This window comes from Takifugu rubripes, chromosome 11 (genome assembly GCF_901000725.2).
Source record: "Takifugu rubripes chromosome 11, fTakRub1.2, whole genome shotgun sequence".
Taxonomy (NCBI): Eukaryota; Metazoa; Chordata; class Actinopteri; order Tetraodontiformes; family Tetraodontidae; genus Takifugu; species Takifugu rubripes.
The window spans coordinates 11,909,883-11,929,922 of NC_042295.1; the positions used below are offsets into that span (position 1 = coordinate 11,909,883).

Here is a 20,040-nt window from a genome sequence, read left to right on the forward strand (position 1 = left end):
GCTAATGTGATCATGGTCATAATGGGGATGGGATTGTATTCAAAACTCATTACTTTTTTCTCTTTTCAGTGGCATATCAGAGAGGTGGTGAAGGTGTAACTAGCGCCGGGAGGTAAGAGATCATTTTTTCTGCTCTGTGTGATTATTATTTAACCCAATTTAAACCCTGATTAGAAATTATTCCGTGAAAAAAAGACTCCTCAACGGCAGCGTTGGGTGGTTGTACTGCCCTTTACCAAACGGTAGGGGGCGATGTGTGACTTCGTTAGGCAGCAGGCGGCAGAGAAAAGAGTGGGTTGAGATGACTGTAACAACATGAACAAAGCCCCGTGTAGGCTTCCAGGAACCCATTTTCATAATATACAGTGAAGATCCGCGTTCAGCCACAAGGCTGTGCCATGGTTTCACCAGGAAACAGCCGTGCAGTCACGGTCCCACGCGCCACACCTCTCTCCTCATGCTATGGAATGGTGCAGTGGGAACATGAGACTGCCCAGAATCTTGCCTGGTGACCACTGCATCAGCTTGATAACACAATCTACCATATGGCACCAGCTTTTGTACAGCTGGGAGAAGAAAATCTTAAATATAGTCATTTAGAGATGCCTTGATCTGCTCTCTCTGGAACAGAGGCAGCACAGTCACGTTAGTGCGTGCTTGTGTGTCCTACTCATGCGTTAATGAATACTTAGCTCGCAGCCATCAGCAGAAAGTCCATATTCATTATATTATTCTGTTGTGTGATTGAATTCCATGAGCAGCAAGGCTGTGTCAGCCCCGCACAAAGACAATAGCCGCTCGATATTAACATACAACCGCCGACATGATTGAGGAGCTATTGTGCGATTGTGTTTGGCTGCTCAAGACAAATGTGTTCATTACCCCAAATGTATCCGAGAAATGAATCATTTGTGAGGGGATGTGGAAATGTACTTAAATGCTAATTCAATGTTGGGTATAAGCAAACTGGGAGTCATTCTGAGGAGGCTCGAACACTGAAATACACCCTAATAGAGAGGGGTGCATTCATTAGCCTAGGCTAATTCATTCCATAAGAAGTGTAGGATCACTTATGCTTAGGTTATGTTTTTAGAATCCTGGAAGATGATGCAAAAAGCCTCCTCTGTGTGGTTTCTTTTCTTTATTTTTGGGTTCAATAGATGTCCAGGATGCCCAGTTTTATGTTTGGAATCACAAACCTTCATCAGCTGAGGGCAAAGAGAGCACAGGCAAATTTATTTAACACGGTTTTGAGCACATGCGCGCGGGCGTGTGTGTGTGTGTGTGTCCCTTTGTTGTTTTTCTTATTCCTCCATTTTTCTCAGCCACTGAATAAATAAGCTGAACATAATCCTCTTCCTCCTCATTTTCAAATATTGGTGTTCCTGCGGGCCCCCCGACTTCACTCACATCCATTCCCGTGCGGCGACTGTTAACCCCTTAGCGTGTTTTTTGTCTCGACAGACCCGGCTTGCTGAACATCGGAGAGTCTGCCACTCAGCCCTGGCTAGCCGACACATGGCCCAACACCTGCTCCAACCACAACGACTGCAGCATCAACTGCTGCACCGCCGGCAACGGCAACAGCGACAGCAATCTGGCCACGTACAGCCGCCCAGGTATGCAGCGCCGGCACCTGCGCGCCCCGGAAAAGAACCAAAATAAACACTCCCCTCGAAGGTATTGAGGCGGTCCTCGACAAATAATAAAGAAGCAAGAAAAGTAGGGCCTTTGGGACTGTGCGGTGCACAAGGAAGCAAAATCTGATATCTGGGTTAGGTCTCTGGGGAGCTCTTCTGTGTTTCTCTCCTTTCTCTGGGTCTCTGGGAGGAAGAACTGAAGAAATATTAGGATTAAGAGCGATGGTGCGCTTATGCATTTGATTTATCGGAGGTTAAGGTAGAGCTGTTTTAGGAAGGAAATAAAAAGAGCACACTGAGAGGGGCTTATGGCTCTGCTCTGCCGCTAATCAGATTGCTCTGCTGATTTCCATAGTGTTGTTATAGCCGGTAATGTAATTTCCCTTAAGTGCTCAGTTATTTAAGAAATGTGCGGGAGGCGGATAGGTCAAGGCTGGACTCTGGCTGGAAGCGGATGAGGAGGGAGCGATAGCAAGGGCGCACCTGAAATTTGGAGAGGTGGAGGAGGATTTAATAAATGCTCAGCACAGCCTTAGAGGCTAAGCAGGGTGTCGAGGCATGAATTAAGGCGAGACAAACAAGGAAGTGTGCCGTGAGATGTGTTTTTATGCCATCGCGAGCACATGGGCGTAAGCCTCTGAGAGGAGAGTAGCAAAAAAAACCTCAGTTAGCATGACACAGGATGTTATGTTATTAATTTCAACATGGGCCTAAGCTTGGAACTACCAGATCCTCGGAAAGCTGGACTGCAGTGAAGAGCTTCATGTTCTAAATTATGCACTTTGGGACTGCTCTTTTAAAGGAAGCCCATAATTCCCATCCAGCTGTTTGGTCTAATATCCATCCAGCCGTGCAATAGTTTCTTCGCCCTTACATCAAACCCTTCCTACCCCCCCCTTTTTTTTCATGGAGGATTAATAATTCATTTTGTAGACTTTGCAGTCATCAAATTTCACTTCCCCCCCCCCCACCTCTCGGCGCTAATCACTGTTCCGAGGTCGAATTAACTCTGCTTTAACATGGTGTCGGATGTTTTAGCGGGGAATAACAGCCCTCACTCCTCGCATGACACCCCGCAGTATGATGCTAAGGAGCTTGCCAGCTGCATGCTTTGTGTGTGTGCCAAACCTGAAACCTGCGAACATTAAGAGGATCACCGACTAGGTGACGGAGCAAAGAAATGGAAGTTAATGTCCCTTTATCGCAGCCACGGGCCCCTTCACGCGCCGGCCTTTGAAGTGTCGAGCTGCTCCGTGCCACCGCAATGCACCTATGGCCGCCCTTGGTATTTACCATGAGGCTAGCTCTCAGATCTGCGGGAGGATTTGAATATTTTATGAGCCAGGGAAAATTGGATCTGTCAGGGAGCCATGCTTTTACCTTGCGCTTCATTCCAGGTCTTTGATACCGACACGTCTCTCCGTCCCTCTCGATGAGCAAAGATGCTTCCCCTGTCGGACGGAAAAGAATGGAGATGATACCTAACACGAGATTTAGCGAGGAGGTTCAGCGTCACCCGTCTCGCTGCGCGTAGATCATCATCGGCATATTTTAAATCAGAGGCAAATGTTGCCACGCCTGATAATCCCTTTAATATTTAAATGCACCGTGGTTTCAGTTGCGTAGCGCTAGCACACTGCTAATATGAGCGGCAGAAGACCAGATTGATTAAATTTCATGCTCATGTTCTCCAGCCGACTGCATCGCCAATTATAACAACCAGATGGAAAACAAGCAGACCAATCTCACAGTGCCGGAGTCGGGACTCTACGGAGACGTGGACCTGTCCAACAAGATCAATGAAATGAAGACCTTCAACAGTCCCAACTTGAAGGAAGGCCGCTTTGTGGGCCCGGGGGGCCAGCCGACACCCTACGCCACCACGCAGCTCATCCAGTCCGCCATCCTGGGGAACAACATGAACGCAGACAGGGGAACAGGGGGGAGCGGTGGGGGACTCGGGATCGGAGGGGAGCTGAACGAAAAGCACTGCTGGAAGCCCCCCTCCATTCAGCAGCAGAAGCAGGACCTGGGGTCGCAGCTGCAGTACAACATCATGGAGCAAAACAAGCTGAACAAGGGTGAGTTTGTGGATTACCCAGCAGCCGCGCTAAAGAGGGCCGCTCCCCGCCATGACCTTCATCCTCTCTCCACTCGCTTCTCTGGGGAAACCTATAGAAGAGTTTTCCTTCGCCCTCTTTTCCCCTCTCCGCTCCCTCTCTGTCGACGATGGCGTCATCGCTCTTTCTCTCTGCATTTCCATAACCTCTCATCACCCCTCCGCGCCATCACGCCTAATCTCCGCTGCTAAATGTGGTGCCAGGGCCGGACCGCCGCCGTCTTAGCGCGTCTGAGTCCTCTTCTAGTGATGACAGCAGGTGTGAGGGCTTAGCTCCAGGGTCCCGTTTCCCGAAGTCAAAGATGGCGAGACGCTCTGAAAGGAGCCATCGTCGCCTCGTTGTACCTTCGGAAAGGAGCCAACATCTGGCGTCGCGCTGTCGGAAATCTCCCCGCAGATGTTGCATGTCGCCTTCACCTACTCACCTGTGCATTACTCAGCATGAGCCGCATGCCTCGCCGCTTCGATTCGACTGCACGCTTTTCAGGTCACCAGACATGACGCTAATTATTATCTGCATTCGCACCCCCTCCCCCATCCATCAGACCGTTACAGAGGGGGGGACAGCCCCATGCCAGCCACCATCCCCTACAACCAGAGCCACGACAGCCACACCGGAGGCTCGTACAACAGCTCCGACCGCGGCAGCAGCAGCACCTCCGGTAAGTGTCGGAGCCTTTCGGGGACTTCTTAAAGGTCACTCAGAGGTCACAAAAGCATCCCAACTTTTTCTTTCATGACGCAGTTTTTTTCCTCTCTTTGTATCTGCTCTGTTTAATTTAACCGCCAAAGTATTTTCCCACCTAATTATTGTTGTGAACCATTTAATTGTACTCCCCCCAAGCCCCATTTGAGAATCCCACTTTTGCTTAAAAGCCATAAATCACTTTGTGGGGGCTAATAATGCAGCCTTTTAAATGGTAATTTGATTAATCTCCATGCCATCCTATCTTAAAAGGGAGATGCCTTCAGAAAGTGGAACATTTGCCAAACACAATGGGATCAAAATGAAGTCATGAGCACTGTGCCACGAGATTTGTTTCTATTTTCTATTTCTTCCTTCCAGACCTCTGATTTTTATTACATTTTCCTGTTTGCCCTTGCCTTTTTTTAATTGGCTTTACGTTAATTCCGGTATGGAGCAGCCTAATTTCATCAGGGGCTCGACGTCTGTCTGCGGACAAGGACAAACGATGACACGCCGCACACGGCACGCAACGCTGCCACCTTAATGCCGTTTATCCATTCTGATGCTGCATCTGAAGTTGGGGCCATTAAGGCGAAGCCTTTAATGCTCACTGCACTGACCTCACAGCTCATTGCTTCTCAATTCCAAGCGTCTGATATTAATTGGACCCCTTTCTGCCGTTTTCTTCCTACCTTTCCTCAGTACGGCATAATACCGCTGTAGGGAAATGACTGTGTTTTATGGCATTTCCCGTCCTATTTTAACCACGAGGCATCAGTGAGTACTTGCATAAATTGGAGGGTTTGCATTAGCCTTTGCACTCTCTCATGTAAAATGAGCTTTTCTTTCAACGACTCTCGCTAAAGCATTTATCTGCCGTCGGCCTGCTGCTGGTTACCTTTGTGATTTCTTTAACATTCATAATAGATGTTGGAGCCGTTGACAACAATATGGTCCTGATACTGATTCTTTTCCCTCGTTCCCTTTTCTCCACGCAGGGAGTCAGGGTCAGAAGAAAGGAGGACGTACACCCAAACTACCCAAACAGAGCACAATGAACTGGGCTGACCTTCTGCCCCCTCCCCCAGCAAACCCACCCCCAAGTCGAAGCACAGAGGAGTACTCTCTATCGATGGAAGAAAGGTGGGGCACAAAGACAGTGTTTCAGACCCACACACACACACACACACACACACACACACACAGTAGTTAAGCACTCGTTCCTTCTTCCTGGTTTTCTCACCTCCACTACAAAAGCCCCCCCCCCCCCCAGAGGGGGTTTCCTGTCTATTAGCGCCAGACTCACATCAAAATGCGCTGGAAGAATGGTATGAATATTTAGAACGTGTTTTCCTGTTTGAAAACATCCGTGTTTTCCGCGAGCGACACGGCTGTAATGAGGCTCGTTTCTCTCCGCCGGCAGCTGTGACCCCAACGTGCAGTGCACCGTGCCCCCCTCCCACATGTACCTGCAGCCTGACGAGCTGGAGGAGGAAGAGGAGATGGAGCGGGGACCCACTCCACCCGTCCGAGGGGCGGCGTCCTCACCCGCCGCCATCTCGTACAGCCACCAGTCCACAGCGACGCTCACGCCCTCGCCGCAGGAGGAGATGCAGCCGATGCTGCAGGAGGCATCCGACGGCCACGAACGCAGGTACAGAGGCGCCACTGGGTCTCCTTGACTACAGATGAGTCCCGACCCTTTAAAACTCACACGTTTTTCTTTCTAATCCGGTCCACTATCTCAAGGCTCCGCGGGCTAGACTGCACCGTTGGCACTTTTTCCACCGGTGTGTTTTAGATTGATTACTTCCAGGGAGCTCGGTTTATTTCAAACACTATAAAACCCAACTTGCAGTGATTTCAGTTTTTAAACTGAGTGCTATTATCATAATTGAACTTCCTTCAGGTCCACTTGTCTCTTATCTTTTTAACGGAGGCCATTTTAGACTATGAAATTCCTAAATCCACCCTGACGTCAGAAGGTGCTTCAGCATAATGTCTTGGAAACACATAAATCTGACGTGATTGCCAAACTGTCTCCTGACAGGCGCCATGCTGTAAGCCCCCCAACCCCTCCCAGGCCAATTTCCCCCTCACACACGTACAGCTACATCACCAGTCCGCTGGCTTTGGACACCGACGGCATCGAGGAGGAGGAAGAGGACATGCTGGAGGAGGAGGAAGAGGAGGAGGAGGGCGACGAGACGGATGCCGAGGTGGCCAAGATGCACTACCACCACACACACCCCCACATGCACCCGCACCACCCCCAGATGCAGCCGCGGCGGTTGCTCCTGCGGGGGATTGAACAGACGCCTGCGTCCAGCATGGGCGACCTGGACAGCTCGGTGACCGGTTCTATGATCAACGGGTGGGGTTCGGCTTCAGAAGAGGACAACGTCTCCTCGGGGAGGTCCAGCGCCGTGAGCTCCTCGGACGGATCCTTTTTCACCGACACCGACTTTGCCCACGCGGTTGCAGCGGCGGCTGAATATTCGGGCCTCAGGCTGGCCAAGTATCCCGGCAACCAGGGCCACGACGTCAGCGGAGCTTCAGGTACTTGTGTGGCCTTCAAGAAACATGGCTGTTCGGGAGGGTACAAGAAAATCACTCCGCTCTCTTCCCTCAGCGCGGAAATACCAAATAAACCCATCAGGCCACCGTCCCAGCAGCCCAGTGTCTACAGACAGCAACATGAGCATGGCGGCCGTGCACAGGAGGCCTCCGAAGAAGCAGAAACAGCCCCCTGCACGGCGTGAAGCTTACAGTGAAGGTACTCATCAAGGATGACATCACATTTAGCATTACAGTGTGAGTGTGTGTGTGAGCCGTATTGTCTTGATGCAGCCGATGGAATGATAAAGAGATGATTAGAAGCCCGAGTGGGTGCCACCGGTCCATAAAAAGCTTGTTCTTATTGATGGATTTTCATTTCCTTCACCGATATGGAAAAGAACAACGCAGTTTTGCTGTGATGCAGAAATAAATTCGATTGAACTGGCGAGCTGGAGCTTTAATCATCACATCTCATCTGTGTGTGAACACACTTTGAGTGCATCGCTTCTAATTTGTGGCGGTGCTTTAACAGTTCCAGATGTATGCATGAGTGTGTGTGTGTGTGTGGGGGGGGGGGGGGGGGGGGGGTCAGAGGCTTCAGTTGCATCTGCACAAAATGGGCTAAAAAAAATGGTGCATTTGACGCATGGGGAAACAGCATAGTGAGCAAAATGTTATATTTATTGTGCTTATTCCATAATAAATCTTCCCAGGCATCAGTGGGTGTTCCAGTTGGGAAAAGACAGTGGCTCAAGTGCACCAAATACAGAGATTTTCTTGATTTATAAAGCCGAAATTGACGGATTTCTGTAGATGTGGACAAAGGGGGAGGGTCTTTCTCAGGGGAGCATGACGCTCGGCGCACCTCGGCGTGTTTCCGGTGTGCTCTCTAATGAAATTGGTCTGGGGGCTTGAACCCAGAGCCCTCTTTTCCTCAGCCGGGCGTGAGCAGGAAGCAGATACAGGCGCCTGTTAGCACGGTGAAAAACACCGGAGGGGCGCACCGATTGAAAGCCGTTTCATTTAGCCTTTTTGCCTGCGTGTTGCTTTTGTGACAAAGGGCTTTAAAACCTGTGCGTGCCTGTCTAAGTGCACGTGCACGTGCTCGCCTGTCTGTTTCCAGTAAGTGCCGTCTCGGGTCTCGACTCTCCTCTCAGCGTCAGGTGTCCTTGAGTGTCGGAAGCACTTGGCAGGGAGATTTAATATCCAACTCGCTGGGAGTCGGAGCAGCTATATCACTGCAGAAACCTATGCAGCACCCCCACACACACACACACACGCACACACACACACACTCCCACCCCCAACCTCCACCTGCCCGCGATCATTCTTATACCCTGGCTTGTTTCCCATCCTCCTCTGCCCCTCCCTCTGGAGTCATCTTCCCCCTGTCTCCTGTACTGTCCCCTGCCTTTGTTTGAGCGGCCGGGATGTGGAGGTTGTTTGTTGGGAGAAGGGGGGGGGGGGGCACTATAGCTCTGTCTGTGTCCGTCAGCCCTCCCGCTGATTGCATTTGATCTGAATGGATTGTTTTTCATTTGGAGGTTATTGCCCACCCCCACCCCCCACCACCACTTCATCCCCATCCCACTGTCAGGAGAAGTGATGCACAGGTAGGGAGAGTCTATGTGACCGGCACATAAGCAGGAGGCTCTAATCCGTATTTGTGGGTGTTTCTCCACGTCGATGATATAACATAGATTTCAGCTGCACACAAGCAAGAAATACTCTCAATAAAAGGTCACGTGACTCTTCCTCTGTGTCGAGCTGCTCATCTTACTCGCGTTTGTCTCCTGAATGTTGAAAACACCCCGGTTATGTACTATTCCCATCGCCCCTAACACCACATCTATGAACTTAACCCATTCTGGTCTCTTATCCAGGCCCTCCTAATTACCCGGCGGCCCCTCTGACACGCTCTTCCCCGCCTTGAGCTCCGGTTCCCGCCGATATTTCCTCATAAATCTTCACAGGCAGCCCCGCTCCGCCCGCGTGGCGAGCTATATCTCACAGACTGTGGCATTGATCGGACTCGGGCTGAGGCAGGACTCAGGAGGCAAGAGAGATATTAAAAAACTGCAGACGCCTCTCAGCTCTATGATATTGACCCCCCCCCCCCCATCCTTTTGTATTCAGGAGTAGATGGTAGAAGGAGGTGGAGGATAATCAAAAGATTGCACGGTCGGCGCCTGGGTCCACCGCTAACATGCAGACTGCGACATAAATAGGAAAATAAATACATCTAATATAACCAAAGAGCAGTAGATTCAGGCTGGTTCTGTGGCACCTTTGACAAATTTACATTTTCTAAACGGCAACCCGGCAGCCCCTGAAATCACCCTTCAGCTCGGAAGCTGATTAGAAGATGAAAAGCCATCGATTGCAGGCGGTCCAGGCTTTGTTTTTTGTTTTTTTCCTGCCATCCTGTCTGGATGCGCGAGAGGCCTGATATGAATAATGGCTGAAGGACGCGCGGCATTGATTCATCGACAGGGGGAAGTCGAGCAGGTCGGAGTGGCGGATGCTGACCGCTGTTCCGTCCTCTCCCGCCTCTCGCTCAAGTCTCATAACTCACGGCGCTTCAGCCCGGAATGTCATTGGTTCTGTTTGTTCTGTGTGCGGAGGAGTGACCGGCGTACGTGCACGCCCTGCAGCTGTGTTTGCAGATCACCTCGCAGGTGCACGCCTGGCCGGGGGACTCCGATTTTACTCATAAAATAATCCCGAGTGATTGATCTGACGGGATGTGTGTTCATATTTCCCCTGTTTTTCCGTCAGACCTCCCACCGCCGCCGATCCCGCCTCCAGCTGTCCTAAAGTCGCCGACTCACCCTTCAAAAGCGGCCCTCGAGGGCCGGGGAGTCATTTCCCCGAAAGCGGGCGAGAGCCGGGACAAGAGAGGAGGCACCGGCGTCTGCCGTCCCCGGGAGGGCTCCGACACAAGAACCAGCTCATCTGAACGCAAGGACGCTCAGGAGAGACAAAAGACTCACGGAGGCAAAGGGAATAAACACGAGGGTACGGCTGCCACGAAGGCACGCCAGCGTGCAGGTACAGACCAAACGGCGGTCATCCATCAGCGCCATGTCACTTCAACGGCCAATACGATTGTTCTCTGTCCCCAGACGAGGACATCCTGCCCTACAGCCGACCACAGTTCCCCACAGTCAACAGCCCCCGAGACCCAAGTTCCTCCAGCTCCATGTCCTCCAGGGGTTCAGGGGGACGGCGGAGAGGGGAGGGAGGCCGCAAGAACCCCGCAGACATGGGCCTCAGCACCACGGGCGCCTTCCAGCCAGGAGACGAAGAGCGGGAGGTACTGTTGTTGAAGCTCTATTGAATCTGTCGTCCACATGCTGGTTTAGGGTAACACTTTGTTTGTGTCCGTGCTAATTTTAGCTGTTTTGATCTTCCTTTTCACACAGCTGGTAGAAAGCTGAAGAACACAAGAAGAAAACAAGGGACTGTCCTGTTTTGGGTATTTTTTCCCCCCAAGAGCGGAGGCCCATTATTTCTCCTACAGTTTTGAATATCTCAGTATTTCTCTCACGCGGGCCGCAACCATACTGTAACATCTGCCGTGTTTCTTTGCATTTAGAGATCTGATTTTTTTTTCTTTTACCTAAACCATTGTTTTTTTGTCCATTTAAAAAAAGAAGAAGATGAAAGCGACCCAGTGTGGTGCGTTCAAATCAGAATTCGCGTTAGTATATTTATGTTTGATTCCAATGCAATATGGAGCGACTCGGCGCTCCAGATGTTGACATGCCTCAGCTTGCCTTGACCACGAGTGGGAGTTCCTGCAGTCACACGTTACTGGATTAAACGAGCAGCAAGCAGAGATGGAAGACTGTCTGTAAATATACTTGTACACATGATGTCCTCTTGTTTTACCCATCGTGGTACCTCAAACTCGTCTTCCTTTTTTTTCATTTTGCAAAACAAATTCTAATTTTATTATGCCAATAATTATAATTATTTTATCATTTCCATCCATGTTGTAAATTCCTGTGTTATTTAGATGCCCCGAGAAAGTGCCACTTTGGGATTTTTTTTCTTTTTTTTTTTGTAATGCACTGTTGTTTTCGTGTTGTCGTCAATGTTTGTTTCTTTTGGTTTTAAAAGCACAATCACTAAACTTTATTTTAAACCATTCTATCTATTAACCTTTTTGTCTTACAAACAGGTTTGACAAAAGAGTTTAGTTAATCCTGATGATGATGATGATGATGATGATGTAGGTGAAGGTTGCTGTTTACGAAGGCTGTGCTTGAAATGAGACTCCTTGGCTCGCGTCTCCCTCTCCGGTTCCAGTGCTAGCTTAAGTGAGGACAGACAATTAATGTGACTCATAGCTGTAATGTAAATATCTTCTTTTTCACCTTGACCCTGATTTCAGCTATTGCACATGGATGAATATGGTTTTGTTGTCTACTAATGCACTTAAACAAATGTCAAATACAGGAAATAACAGTCACTTTGGGAGTCTGGAGAGGTCGTACTCGGACAGGAGTCTCTTTTCTTGGTAAAAACAGGGGTTGACTGACCCCCGTTTTCTTTTTTTAATGGAGAAAGGGTGTTGTTGATTCATAGGACATCTGCAAACATTTGTTTCGTAAAGCAAAAAGAACTTTTAAAAAAGCTGAATAAAAAGTTCAAACTACGCACGTGTCTTTGGGTCGTTTGTAACTACATAACACATTTTGTTTGTGAAATATTTTGGTTTGTAATAATGAACCAGCCCATTATGTGAACATATTACAGTCACATTCGTGTTTCTTTTCCACAAATGAATCTCTGAATTTAATGTTTTCATGAGTTTTATCAAAGATGGAAACATGGAGTCACTAACTGTGTGTAAAATACTAACCTTCAATGTTCATGCAATTTTAAAAAACTGAAAATCATTTCAACACATTTATTTAAGCTAGAGAGCCAGAACATATAGCCAAGCTCAATGTCAGTCCCTCCATTACAGACTAAAGTGAAGCAGTCTGAGCTGGCCTCACCCAGCGGGACCCAGCGTCCATATCCTTGACACGGAGGCTAAACAGCTTTTTCTGCTCCGCAGCCATTCAAACATATTACCTAATGCCAATTCCATTAGCGCTCTCCATTACTCACATTATTAGCATCTCCTGTCATTCAATAAAGGCATTTGAAGATATAGAGGGAAGCTAAAGGACTCAGTGAAGGGATTAGATTCACTTTGACAGCCCCAGATTGCTGCCAATTAGACGCACGGAGGCCTCGACCAGGTTACATAACAGAGTGTACAACGCTTGTCTTATTTCCCATCGGTCACTGCCGGGTGGGATAAATGCTGACGCGGCAAATCAAAACAGCCAAGTCAAGTCAATGATGTTCTGTCACAGAGCGACTCCAAGAGACTCCTGGCTGAACGATGAACCGCATTTGGTTGAAGTTTATTACCTCTCACCTGCCTGACAATAACCTCACCCCCTACCCCCAACCCCCCCGGGACTGTTTAGTCTCACCTGTGTGACTGATCCAAACATTAGTGATAAGCAAAGATAAGAAAGTGACTCACCTGAAACCTGTCGCTCTTTGATACGATGATAGACTTTATCGTAATTACTGCATTATTACACTGTTATCTTAAGCTATTTTTATGTGATTTAGTATTTATTAAAAATGGTGTACCAACGTGATGAATGGGGGCTCCCTGGCAGCCCCCCCACCCCCCTCGCCTTCCCGCAGGTGTTCCCTAATGAGCCCCTCTCTAAACATTAACAAATTTGGAACAGCGGAGAACATCACCTTCTGCCTTCATCCATCATTTTAATGAGGGGAGTGGTATCCAAGCCCCACAATGAGACACAGGTGATGAAGGATATTAGGTGGACACCCCGGCTGCCAGGGTTACCAGGGTTACCCCCCCGAGGGGCAGGAATGCAGAGGAAAACTCAGCAGTTGATCTACCTGTGCACCATCCATCCATCCATCCATCCATCCATCCATCCATCCATCTATCTATCTATCTATCTATCTATCTATCTATCTATCTATCTATCTATCTATCTATCTATCTATCTATCTATCTATCTATCTATCTATCTATCTATCATCTGCAGCCATATTAGTATAGTTTAACTCTCTAGGATTCCCCTAAGTGGGATAGTAGATAATATTATTAATTCCCAATCTAGACCTTAAATTTGACTCATAATCCCATGCAGATGATCACAAAGGGTTCAAAATACCATAAAAAGGCACCTAATCTAGTCAGATCTCATCCTATTTAAATGTAGGTTAAGTAAATCAAATCTGGTCAACTTTTTTGGTCATTCTCTGCTTTAAAACCAAAGAATTGACAGTAAAAGCTGAGACGTCACTTTTTACAGCCATAATTTCAACCGCTGTTGCTTCCAACTCATCAGCCGAAAAACTAATTTCCTTTGTGCTCGGGCTGTCTTTCGTTCCGATCAGCAAACTGCTTCATTAACCTCTTTCCTGAGCGGGGAGGTAATTAAGTGAACAGCTGTGCGCTGTCTGACAACCCGTCCCCGCGGCGCCGAAGCCGCAGCCTCCGTCGGAAGGTTGGCGAGGAGGCCGCCGTCGCAGGTGCTCCTTCTCAGCACCTCTCCGCAAGCATTTATGCTGCAGCTGCAGGTCAAACGCCGCCTCTTCAGATCCATCAATCACAACTGCTTTTTTTGCTGTTTTAATGGTTTCATCAGCTCAGTTGTCACAGTTCGGCGTGATTGCGAGGAGTTGTTTTTAATCAACCCCAAACTGGGATGAGTTATTGTAACAGATAAACCATCGGTGCCGAGGCTGCTGGGGAGGGGAGCGTGGACACCAGCCAGATCAAGTTTTTCTTTTCTTTAATAACTGTGAGGTAATCTGGATGATTTGTGCGTCCATTTGTCACTTAGCCAGCCGTTCTCACCATCCTTATGGGGTCCGCACAATTAATCTAGAGGAATGCGGCCCATTCCCCTGGAATCTGCCCACTGATCTCACATTTACTTTAATATCACTGATGACTGATGCGCTTATAACAATAATTATCCATACAGAGTGTTAGATTAGGGCACCAAAGCATCGGATTTAGACCCACAACAGAAAATTGTGTCAAAAAGGTGTGCGTTGTTACAGGATCTGGATTAGAACACTTTACACATGAAAGCAGTGGGAGGAAATTAAAGTTTTAGCTGGGATGTAAGTTGATTAAGATCACAGGTTAAAGGCTGGAGCGGCAGAACCATCTTTCAAGGTGTGTTTGCAGAAGAAATTCCAGAGTAATCACTGAGTTTACGTCTGTCATTAAGTTATTGAAAAGGCAGCACCCTGTCGTCACAGCACAGCAGGCGTTAGCGCCGACTGAGAACATTTGCCTCTCAGAAAAGTGTTGTTTGTATTAAGTTAATAGCAAATCTCTTAATTATATCCTCCTGTTAACAACATGTTAGCCTCACCTTTGGGAAGTACACACAGTTTTTTTTTCTTCACTTTATCTCAACTGATAAACCCCAAAAACTGTCCGCTGGTTAAAGCTGGTGATGCTAGTTGAACATTTTCAGGATAACTAATAAAGCTTTGCCACAAAACTGATGTGGGCTGATCTGGTGAGGGATGAAAATGGGCGAGACATTTGAGCGAAGATCGATCCCACGTCATCTTTAGAGTCATCCATCATTGTGCTGTGATGTTATTGTGTCGACACCCCCTGTGGAGCCCCAGCCAGGCTCCCGTCTAATAAAGAAAGATCTCTGATTCTAAATATGACAGATTTCCTTCTGATGACACAGAGAAATGTGGTAAATCTTCCCTGTCTTATAGCCGGGGTGTCATGGAAGCGACCCTTGAACCTTGGGTGCCCCCGCCCCTGCACGCACGCACCCAAGGTCTGGAATTTTCATCGCACCATTCAAAAGCGGCGTGCTTTCATAACAGCTCCGCACATCACTGACACGAGCCATCGCAGAGGCTTCATGTAAATGACGACAGACAAAACACCCGGCGGCGCTCGCTCGGCAGCGAGGGCACATAATAGGTACAAATTAGAGTGTTTATGTAGTCAAATGACCTTGGGAGTGCTGGTGCTCTGAATGGCCGCGCTTCTCCAGGCATTGATAGATGGGAGGTGACGACGTAAATGCGGAGGCTGCGGCAGGTCTTGCACAGAAAGGAGGATCGTGGCGCCGGGTTTAAAGGGGTGCAGGCAGGGTTGGAATAAATCTGTCGGTGTTTGGTTCTCTCTCCCCCTGCTGCTCAAACGCCACTGACTGATGGGGCCGGGAGAGAGGAGACACGGGGTTCATCACACCCTGTGTGGCCTTGGGGCTTTTGTTCCTCACATAAAGATGGCTGGGATGTGCTTGTGTTGCCATCTTAAGCTGTTGTTTTATCACCGCCGCCATTTTTCTCTTTTATGACCTGCCGGAGAGCAACGGCTACACCCTTTCTCCTCCATTTATCTTCCTATTTGATATGTTTGTATTTTAACCAGAGAACTTAAAGCAGATAAAGTGAGCATGTGTTACAGGCATCACATGACTGGCTCCTGGTCTTATGCTATTTGACTGCGGCGTATTTCTGGGCTGTGTCCAGAGCGTGTTCTATCGATTATTATTTTTCTCCTCCTCAGAAAAGACTAATGAGCCCAGAGAATTCCATGAGAAAAGGTTAATACAATATTGAAATGTCAGGAGATTAATGATATTGTTCTTTCTTCATATGATTCTATAAGGGAAGGTGACAAATGCCTTGCCCTTTTCACTCCGATCCTCCCTATTTGTGATCTTTCCCTCTGTCCCCCTCCTTGTCTTTGTCTCTGTGTCTGTTTCTCTTTCATCCTTCATGTTCTCCTGGCCGACAGAGACGTATCGGCTCCTTTGCCGCGCACGCTCGCCTCTTAATCTTAATACCATGCGGTAAAAGGTGCAGCTTTATGCAAGGGTACGACACACCACGTGAGCCATATGCTGCATGCACCGCACGTGCTTGCCTAAGCTAATGAAAAGCATTGATCCATTTTCACTGAGGGGACGTGAAGAGCCTTCTGTTGAGTTCAGAAGGTCTTCCTCGTGCACCCGACAAGAAAGGAGGTGAATATTTTCCTTGCAACGTGGTCCTCAAGATTTGGTTTCATGTTCTCTGCTGTGATCTCGACTCCAACAACCCTCCCAGTTTCGATCACCTCCAATCCCCTGTTCTTGTTTATATGTCAATCCAGCTGTATAATTACGGGACGGCTCTTACTGACCCCACCCCCACACGTTCACACTGTTGCGCACAATCTGGAGGGAAACAGGAAATTACCTCTTCTGTCATCTCATATTTCACCTGCGGGCCCAACCACGCACAGGCGTCAGCCGTAATTAATGCCCCTCGATGACCTGCGCGCCGAACATCACTCATTTTAATATCACTCTCTCTCTCTCTTCGATCATTGAAATTCTTAGGGGTGTTTGGCGCTGAGGATGGTGGCGGAAACAACACCAGGAAGTATAATCTTCCCCTTGTGCTGCGGGGAACCCTCGCTGGCCATGTCTCAGCGCAGTAATTGCATCAATGAGCAGAGGAGTTGATGCTTGCAGGCGAGAGTGGCTCGTCATTACTCTGCGTGAAGTTACCAGCCCCCAGGTAGACCATTACCACAATGCCAAACGTTAGAGCTCCACGACCACTTCCTCCCTCCAGGTTAAAGGTCCAGGCAATTACAGACATCACGATTTATCTTCCATCTGAATTAGGATTAGTGAGATTTTCCACCGTTAGCCGAAGACACAAAGGTGCGACCATGGCATGTTTCCTCGCCATTGTTGCCATTTCATCCCCGCCCTTATCTTTGGCATGCTTGTCAAAGGCCAGCCCCCAGTTTATGACTCTCTCATTTCCTCATCTCATCCATCTTGTAGCCGACAGCCACTATCTCTTCCGGTATGAGGGAGACGCCTGCAGAGTATGGCCAAGTCACTTTACTGTGCTGCAGGGGGCCACAGTGCATTAACCGCAGAGCCTGTTTGCCAAGTCATAAGGTTTGATTCATTTTTATCAGACCTGCCAGATGCTTTGAATAATTGCTATTCTACAGTGTGGCACTTTGCTTTATGGGCTTTGAATTCAGGCCACTCGGTGTTCAGCACTGGGGTTATTTATGTTTTTATCACGCAAACAGGTGTGCACGGAGCCTCAAAGCACGAAAAAGAGAAGGTGCGATAAAAAAGTAAATGATGAATTTGTACTCACCCTAAACCTCCGGCCATTGCTTTGACTCCATTGCAGCTCTGACACTGGCTTCCCCTGATAACCACAGTCCAGCCGTAATGAGACATTTAACTCCAACCACGGTCTTTTCCGGAATTTTTATCTCACTGCCGCTTCCCGTTTTACCCTCGCTCCATCTCTTCCCCCTCTTGATCTCTCCATCATTGTCACTCCCACACCAACTTCCCAGCAATTGCAGCTTCTCCTCGCACAACGTTTCTGACAGCCAATTTATGCAGTGGCAGGACTCATCCATCTTCTGGAAGTTTGAGGAGTGCTGCTCCGTCCCCATGAGCCCCATGACGCACTCACAGTCGGACCTGCAGCACTGGACTGTCGTGACTCCATCTGAACCCTCCTAACCAAGTACTCAAACGCTGGGGCAAGACAGGAACAAGAAATCAGCCTGTTCCTGTGTGTCTTGCGAAGACATGATTTATGTAAAGATGCTCTTTTAAATGTGTTGCAAATGTGACAATCAGAGTCCTACTTTGATCCACCTTTGACCCTCAATTTAACAAGATACAAAATACTTTAAAGCAGAAACTGATTCATTTTCAACCCAAGATCCATTTCCTTTAGGTAAGAAAAGATTGGTGGTTTTTAATAATAACAACAATACTACTACTACTATAATAATAATAATTATATACATATTTTTAAAAAAAATCTCTTCCTCGCCCTCCTGGGCAGAGCCTCCTTCCTTCAGACTCGGGTCCTCTACCAGAGGCCTGAAAGTCTGAGGGTTCTGTGCAGGATCTTAGCTGTTCCTAGAACTGTGCTCTTCTTGACAGAGATCTCTGATGTGGTTCCTGGTATCTAATGGAGCCATCTACTCATCTTGGGTGTTACTGCCCCTAGTGTCCCAATCACTACTGGGACCACTGTTGCCTTCATGCCTCACATTCTCTCCATCTCCTCCTTCAGCCCTTGGTACTTCTCCAGCTTCTCTTGTTCCTTCTTCCTGATGTTGCTATCACTCGGGATTGCTACATCTATCACTACCACTGTCTTCTGGTGTTTATCCACCACCACTATGTCAGGCTGGTTGGCCACCACCATCTTGTCAGTCTGGATCTTGAAGTCCCACAGGATCTTGGCCTGCTTGTTCTCCAGCACTTTCGGGGGTGTCTCCCACCTGGACCCTGGGACCTCCAGTCCATACTCAGTGCAGATGTTCCTGTACACTATGCCAGCCACGTGGTTATGCCGCTCCATGCATGCCTCGTCTGCTAGCATCTTGCACCCTGCTGTGATGTGCTGGACTGTCTCAGGGGCATCTCCACACAGTCTGCACCTGGGGCCTTGTCTGGTATGGTAGACCCTGGCCTCTATTGCTCTAGTGCTCAGGGCCTGTTCTTTTGGAGCCATGAGTAGAGCCTCTGTGCTGTCTTTCAGTTAACTGGTTTGTTAACTGGTATGTTTTCTCGATATCAGCCACTTCCTCAATTTGTCGGTGGTACATTCCATGCATGGGCTTGTCCTTCCATGATAGCCCCTCAGGTTCCTCCTCCTTGGTGGGCTTTTGTTGCCTGAGGCATTCACTCAGCAGTTGGTCAGTGGGGGCCATCTTCTTGACGTACTCTCGGAGGCTTGTTGTTTCCTCCTGGACAGTAGTTCGGACACTTACTAGTCCTCGGCCCCCTTCCTTTCGCTTTGTGTACAGCCTCAGGACACTGGACTTAGGGTGAAACCCTCCGTGCATGGTGAGGAGCTTCCTTTTCTTGATGTCAGTGGCTTGTATCTCTTCCAGTGGCCAGGGTATTATGCCAGCAGGGTATCTGATTACTGGCAGGGCGTAGGTGTTTATGGCCTGGATCTTATGCTTACCATCCAGCTGACTTTTCAGGATCTATATATATATATATGTGTGTGTGTGTGTGTGTGTGTGTGTGTGTGTGTGTGTGTATGTATATTTTCTAATGCACTTTTTTATTCAGTATCTAAAATTGGCAGTGTTGTGATCTTTTAAGAAGGTATGTTTTTAGGTGTCCACAGTCTGTGGTGCCCTCAGGTGGTCTGGGAGTCATTCCAAAGGGGGCAGAGCAGAAAGCTCAAATTGTAAAGAGTTTGATCAATAGGGGTTTATAAGGAGGTAGGTGGTTGAGGAATGAAGTAAATGTGCAGATGTCTGTGGAATGTGGACATATCTGAGGTATGTGGGGACAGATCCATGTAGACATTGGTAAGTGAGGAGGGAGACCTCATACTTAGTGGAGAATGAGACAGGAGCCAGTCAGGGGTACTCCGGGCACATAGCTTTGAGGGTACGGAGCACCCAGAGTACCTGGTTGGCTCCAAAGTTTTGATTTTTTTGGTCACTCAACTTAAGGTCAATTAGGTTAATTTTTGAAACACTGAGACTGCACCAACACATCTGAGAAGGTTAAGCTTTATAAGTCCTGGGCGATAAAAGAGGTTTGGATTGGAATCATGAAGCAAAAAAAGATGGAAAGGTAAAATATGGCATGTTTAGTTTAATTTAGAAGATGTAAAAATATAAATGAGAAAATAATTACACACTGGTGGACAGACAAACACAACACAAAACAAAAGCATAAAAAGAAAAATAATTTACAAATCTGAAAAGGAATGAGAAGAAGTCATTTAATCTCACCCCTTATCAATTAATTCATAATATACTATTATTTGTCTCCCTTATTAATATAAACCTATACAAACACCTGTTTTCCTCTATCTAATGAAGATCATCCCTTTACGTACGCCACTGGCTCAGCCAGGACGGGAGTGATGTGGTTGAATCTTCACATCTGTAGCATCAGTGTTCTGACTGTAGT

General features: G+C 48.0%; 1 protein-coding gene across 9 annotated transcripts in view; it reads left to right on the forward strand.

The window, feature by feature from the left end:
• The window catches only part of robo1 (roundabout, axon guidance receptor, homolog 1 (Drosophila)), a 143,278-nt gene extending 131,609 nt beyond the window's left edge, over nucleotides 1-11,669 (forward strand). For 8 of the 9 annotated variants that reach the window (XM_029843378.1, XM_029843380.1, XM_029843375.1 and 5 more), the window contains 11 exons: nucleotides 70-112; nucleotides 1,465-1,619; nucleotides 3,335-3,721; nucleotides 4,305-4,421; nucleotides 5,446-5,590; nucleotides 5,871-6,101; nucleotides 6,498-7,006; nucleotides 7,080-7,223; nucleotides 9,785-10,057; nucleotides 10,132-10,322; nucleotides 10,432-11,669. In XM_029843378.1, coding sequence (XP_029699238.1) covers nucleotides 70-112; nucleotides 1,465-1,619; nucleotides 3,335-3,721; nucleotides 4,305-4,421; nucleotides 5,446-5,590; nucleotides 5,871-6,101; nucleotides 6,498-7,006; nucleotides 7,080-7,223; nucleotides 9,785-10,057; nucleotides 10,132-10,322; nucleotides 10,432-10,446 — 2,210 coding nt within the window. In that variant the 3' untranslated portion in view covers nucleotides 10,447-11,669. The remainder of the gene's footprint in view (nucleotides 1-69; nucleotides 113-1,464; nucleotides 1,620-3,334; nucleotides 3,722-4,304; nucleotides 4,422-5,445; nucleotides 5,591-5,870; nucleotides 6,102-6,497; nucleotides 7,007-7,079; nucleotides 7,224-9,784; nucleotides 10,058-10,131; nucleotides 10,323-10,431) is intronic. The other variant, XM_029843381.1, reaches the window with a different exon arrangement.
• The last annotated feature ends 8,371 nt before the right edge of the window (nucleotides 11,670-20,040 follow it).